We start from the raw sequence: 6,000 nt of genomic DNA, 5'->3' as shown, positions 1-6,000 counted from the left end.
TCGGCGGCTTTGTCACCGGCCCGGGGACGGGCTGGCGCCATCAGCCGGTTCCTCCGCCTCAGTCTCCTTATCTGTAGAATGGGCGTGAGGAGACAACGAGCGAAATCAAAGTGCGGGAATGCTAGTGGGACACAAGCCTCTAATAACAGAGCCACGCGGGTGCTTCGAGAAGTTCACGGAAAGACAGAACTGAACGCTCATTCGATGCAGAACTTGGTGCACTTGCCCGCTCTCCGGCCGGCGGCCCCCAGCCCCTCGGGGACAGCCGGGCTGCCTCGGCACCCCTCAGGGCGCCCCGCTTGCGGCTTCGCTCGGTTTCCGGGGCGGAAGCCCCGCTGCAAACAGGCGGGCGGCCGTGCCCAGCCCGAAGGAACCGTCTGCTCAGATTCGCCCACCTCGGCGCCTCCCGGGCCGCCGCGGGGCCCAGGGGCTCTCCCGGGCGCAGGCCCCTTCGGCGGCCGGTCCGCGGCGCCGGCTTCCTTTGCCCGAGACCCCTCGCCCTTTGCCGGCCGGGCGCTCGAGGCCGGAGACCTTGCAGCAGGCTGGGAAGGGCCAAGGCCACGGCGCAGCCCGGTCCCGCGCCCCCGCGCCGCGCGCAGCCGCCGGGGGGCGCCGCCCGACGCCGCACCTGGCCCGGCCGCCCCACCCGGCGGCGCCGCTTCCCGTCCGGCGCGGGCGGCGCTCACGTGACCGGGCCTGGGCGGAGCCTGGGCGGGCCCGGATCACCTGAACAAGGGTGTCACGTGAGCTGGGGGCGGAGAGGGGGCGGTGCCGACGGCGGTCACGTGATGCGGTTCCGGGCCGCCGCCGCTTGCCGAGCTCAACCGAGCCGCACTCCCCTCAGGCTCCGGCTCTCATTCCTGCCCCGGCTCCGCTCCGGCCGCACCTCCGCTTCCACCGCCACCTCCGCCCTGGCGGCGCGACCCCGTCCCACGCGTGGCCCCGGGCAGCCGCTCGCCGCCCGCCCCGCGCCCTTCGCGCCGCCCGGGCCCGGTGCGATGAGGGCCGCCGCGGGCAGGAGCGCCCACCTGGGGCCCGTGCCCGCCGCCCGCCCGCTGCGCTCCCTGCTCAGGTCGCGGGAGCTGCTGCTGCTGCTGCTGCTGGTCGCGGCGCCGCCGGCCGCGCGGGCCCAGGCCGCGGAGTTCCCTGAGCTGTGCAGGTGGGTGGCCCGCGGGGCGCCGGCTGCACTCGCTGTGCCCGGGGCGCGCGGCCGCGGTGGGGGGGCAGGGTCCCCGGGGCGCCGCTCGTGCCCCGTGGGGGTGCGCCCCGCGCCGGCCCTGAGGGAAAGTTGCGCGCGCGGGCGCGCGGGCGGGGGTCGCGGCGCCGGCGCCCGGCCACTTGTGGCTGTCACCTCGCCGGCGGCTTTGTGCGACTCCGGGCCCCCGCCGCGAGTTGCGGGGGGCTGGCGCGGCGGCCGTGCTTTGTTCCCCTGCGGGGCGCCGGCGGGACCCTCGGGCTGGGGGACACCCGGCCGCGGGCGCAGCCCACGCCTTGGTTTCCTGTGCTGAGTGGGAGTCTCCCTGCGGGTCTCCATTTTCTCCGCGAGGGCGCGATGCCACAGTCGGGGTCCTTTCCCCTTGGGGTCCCGGGGGGCTCCCGAGGCGACTGCTCGCCTCTCGCAGCCTGACTTCCTGTCTCGATGCCCCGATGATGTCATTGTCTGCGGGTGGGCGCTTCCAGCGGAGTCTCCGCGCCCGGGGGTCCGTGGCACCGCTGGTCCCCTCGACGGCCGTTGCCCGGGGACTTGCTGGCGCTGCGAGGGCGATGGGCAGCCCGGCTTTGTTCACCGTGCACACTTTGGGGAGAAGGAAGCGCGGTGGAAAGTTCTGGGCAGCCGACACGCCTTCTCCCCCAGCGCGGGCAGGGCACTCCGAGGACCGGGCGCAGCGCAGCGCACTTTCGGGCCGAACGGGGAGTTTGTGGGCTCTCACTCGCCCCTCCGAGGCGGGTCGGCTGGCTCCCCGGGGGTCGTGTTTCCCGGGAGAGGGAGGGCGGCCCCGCTCAGGGCGGGAGGGCACCGGGGGGAGTTTGCAGCAGGCGGGTTTGCCGTGCGGTGCGCCCCGCTCGAGCTGCCGCGGTGACTTCGTGGTGTCGGCGAGCGCTGCCATTGAAACTGAATGTCAGGGCTGCTGCGACCCGACGCGTCCATTAGGAATTAACTCGGCGAGGCTCGCGGGGGCGACACGCTGCGGATCGTGAATGAGCCGGAACTCACTGCTTGATGGTTGCGGTTAAAGTTGGCCTGGGGGTAGACTGGTCTTGCGGGGCTCATTCGGGGGCCCCCGCTTTTGGTTACAGTTTAGTGACCCTGGAGTCTTCGCTCCGTGTTCGCCCCCCCCCCCCCGCCACGTGGAGCAGGGCCTCGTGGTCGTGGTCCAGCAGGAGTGGACTTTGGATCTTTCCATACTGTGGCCCCTGTCACATGTGGGCATGGCTCGGGGACTGTGGAGAGGGGCTGCGCTCGCCCGGCGTTGTTAGGGTGGCAGAGCGAGCCGGCCAAGGCCCCAGGACGCCCCCGGGTCGGGGGTGCCCTGATGCCCCTGGGACTTCTCAGGGCGGGAAAGCCCTGGTGCACTCCTGCTGCTTTCCCTCCAAGTTCTGTCCGTTACACGAAGTTTCTGCAAAGTGAAGTTCTTCCCTCTGTCCTGTTTCAAGTCCCTACCTCTGAATTTTTTTTTTTCTCTTGGGATGATCAGGTATCTGCGTACCTTTGATGACGCTGGCTAAACGTTCTTAGCTAAAGCGCGTTTCTGAGTTATGGGAATGCGTGTTGACTTCTCTCTTTTTTTCCCTCCTTTAAGCCCATCTGAGAAGTTATACGGAGCATCCCCAGAGCATGATGTGTTTAGCTATCTCTTAAATCATTTTAAAAATATATTTCTTTAGCTTATTTGAAGGGCAGAGTGATAGAGAGGGGGAGACAAAGAGAACGCTCTTGCATCTTCTGGTTCACTTCCCCAGCCGATGTAACGGCCAGGGCTGGGCCCAGGCAGACGCCAGAGCCTGGGACTCGCCTGGTCTCCTGCTTATGTGGCAGGGCCCCACGTACCCGGGCCACCCTTCACTGCTTCCCCAGGGGCCTCAGCAGAGACCTGGATTGGAAGCAGAGCAGCCTGGACTGGAACCAGCACGGCCCGGCGGGGCAGGCGGTGGTTAGCGCTCTGCGCCCTCTGTGCCGAAGCACGCCGCCCCGGGCTGCCTGTTCCTTCTGCCCCTGGGCGTTCCTTTACTGAAATGTAAATAGCTCCTCAGGTCTGCCTCGGCGAGGATGTAAAATGAGCCCTGCAAGAATTACTCTTTGTTTTTGCACCTTGGTCTTGGGCAGGCAGCCCCCTATGTAAAGAAGCATCATGTTTCAGTCATTTGCAAAACACGCTTTGCCCCCAGACGCCGCGGTCGCTCGCAGGGCGGCCGCCACGCAGGTTTAACGCCCGTGCTGTGCGTGCTGGGGCCGCAGCCCTCTACCCAACCCAGCGCCTTAGAACCTGGAGGGAGCATTTTCCCGCTTGTGACCCCAGGACCACATCTGGGAAGCTCAGGCCTGCCTCTGGGTGCCTGCTGGACACCAGAAGCTGGGGCCGGGGCGGAGCTCCTGGTGCCGACGGCTGGTGGGAGAGGTGACAGCAGCGGGCGAACTCTTCAGCCCCCGCCCCCACCCCAGCCCCCGCCCCAGCTCTGAGCGTCTCCGTGAGCGCGGCGGGAGCAAGTTCCCCGGAGTGTAGCCGGCTTGAAGCAGCACTTGAGTAAGCGCTGGTTCCCTCAGAGCCTCAGCGGTCAGTTCTGAGTGTCAGGGGCAGGGCTGCCGGGTCAGGTGAGCCCTGCGTGGAGGAGGTGATGGAACAAGGACAGGCGCCTCGGCGGCCGTCTGAGCTCCCGCGCCCTCTTTCCTTACTGGAGGCAGCGAGGAACTTTTGCTCCAGTGTACCTGGGGCCAGCATGGCAGGCTGTGAGACTGGCTCCTGCAGAGGTCCTGGGGCAGCCCAGTGAGAGCCAGAGGAGAGCGAGCCAGGAAGAGAGGGGCAGAGGCCAGCCAGGCCGAGCAGCGCTCCAGAGCTGACCAACGTGCGCTCAGAGAGCCAGTAGCTTGCGTCTTTACTCCGCTTTAAACTCCCTGAAACGCTGTGTTACATATGTAACATGCAAGCTTCCATCCATTATTTTGGTGTTAACAACATCCTTAATGGGTGAAGTCTTAACAGTTTGTAGTAATTATAAAATAATACGTTGGTCTGGCTTGATTTAGGCAGTTACGTGCTTTAAAATTCGTGCAAACAAGCTTTCTCCAGCTTGGGTGGGTGTCCATGCTGAAAAGTTTTATTGTGTTGGACAAGAGCATCGCGGAGCCAGCTGGGATTTGAAGATACTTCAGTTTCTCTCTCAGAGGAGACTTTTTTTCCCTCTGTATTTTTTCTAAAGGAACAGTGCCTATATTCCTAATTTGGGTCATATGTTCAACCTGGATTGTACCCCTTTGTGTGTGTGCGTGCATTTCTTTTTTTTTTTTTTAATTTATTTTTTATTTATTTATAAGAGGGTGGGGAGAGGTCTTTATCTGCTGGTTCACTCCCTAAATGGCTGCAAAGACCAGAGCTAGGCCCGGCCCAAGCTAGGAGCCTGGAGCTTCTTCTGGGTCTCCCACATGGGTGCAAGGACCCAAGGGCTTGGGCCATCTTCTGCTGCTTTCCCAGGCACATTAGCAGGGAGCTGGATCAGAAGTGGAGCAGCCGGGACTTGAACCGGTGCTCCTGGGATGCTGGCGTCGTAGGTGGTGGTTTAATCTGCTGTATCACAGTGCCAGTCCTTGGCTTCATGTTTTTTGCCAACATTTCATGGAGGGATTATTAGTAAAAGGTGTGTACTGGGCAGGCAGAATTCAGCAAGTTCTAGAGCCGCGTCTCCTGGCAAGGCGTGGCTCTTCCTCCTCTTCTGAGTGTGTCCCAGCTGTGGGTGGGCATCTTGGTAATGGCCCAGCTGCCATTTTTATGGGTTCATGGGAACCACGGAAGGGGTTGTGCCGTGCTCATGCTGTATCCCCAGCAGCAGTGCATGAGAGCCCCAGGTGTTCCCTAGCCTTGTCAACACTTGATCTTGCCACTTGTAACACTAAGTCCCCCACCAGCCCTCCCACTCCACTGCTGCCCCAGCTGGCACTGCAGTTAAGCCTGTGCCTATGATGACAGCATCCATTTGGATGCCCATTTGGGTCCTGGCTGCTCCACTTCTGATCCTGCTCCTTTGCCAGTGCACCTGGGAAAGTAGTGGAGGAGGGCCCAAGGGTTTGGCCTCCTGCACCCACATGGAGACCCAGAAGAAGCTCCTGGCTCCTGGCTTTGGTCTGGCCTAGCCCTGGCCACTACAGCCATTTGGGGAGTGAACCAGCAGACGGACACACTCTCTCTGTAACTTTGCCTTTCAAATAAAAACTAAACAAAAAAGAGTAATTACCTCATCCTTTAAAACTTATCTTGGATGTTTTCTCTTGAGGTTTAAGAGTTTCTTATATATTCTGGGTTCAGGTTGTTTCTTAGATTAATGTGCATTATTGTTCAGTCTTTGCCTTACCGTTTCCTTCCCTGAGTTTGAAGAACAGATATTTTATAAAATGTGATGGACTCCAACTTATCAAATTGCTTTAAAATTTTTAATTTCTTTTCATTTTGTTTGAAAGACACACAGGCATATGTGTGTGTGTGTGTGTGTGTGTGTGTGTGTGTGTGTGTGGAGAGAGAGAGAGAGAAAATCTCCAGTCCTCTGGTTTACTCTCCAGATGCCCACAGCAGTCAGGACTGGGCCAGACCAAAGCCAGGAGCCTGGAACTCAATCCAGGTCTCCCATGTGGGTGGCAGGGACCCAGGCAGTGGGGCCTCCCAGGTGTGCATCCGCGGGGAGCGGGGTCAGAGGTGATTTGAACCAGGATTCAGTCTCAAGAGGCGACTGAATTGCTGCGCTGAATGCCCACTCCTCCATTTTTTCCCTAATGTTCTGTGCTTTTTGGTAGTC

The 6,000-nt window shown here is 61.7% G+C and overlaps 1 protein-coding gene across 1 annotated transcript in view; it reads left to right on the top strand.

Annotated features, from left to right (window-relative positions):
• The first annotated feature begins 789 nt into the window (after positions 1-789).
• IGF2R (insulin like growth factor 2 receptor) overlaps positions 790-6,000 on the top strand; it is a 106,845-nt gene continuing 101,634 nt past the window's right edge. Inside the window, exon 1 of the mRNA XM_051854188.2 lies at positions 790-1,159. Coding sequence (XP_051710148.1) covers positions 999-1,159 — 161 coding nt within the window. The 5' untranslated portion in view covers positions 790-998. The remainder of the gene's footprint in view (positions 1,160-6,000) is intronic.

Source organism: Oryctolagus cuniculus, chromosome 5 (assembly GCF_964237555.1).
Source record: "Oryctolagus cuniculus chromosome 5, mOryCun1.1, whole genome shotgun sequence".
NCBI classification, from domain to species: domain Eukaryota; kingdom Metazoa; phylum Chordata; class Mammalia; order Lagomorpha; family Leporidae; genus Oryctolagus; species Oryctolagus cuniculus.
The sequence above is the reverse complement of the archived record's forward strand: the minus strand, read 5'-3'. Positions and strand labels throughout refer to the sequence as shown.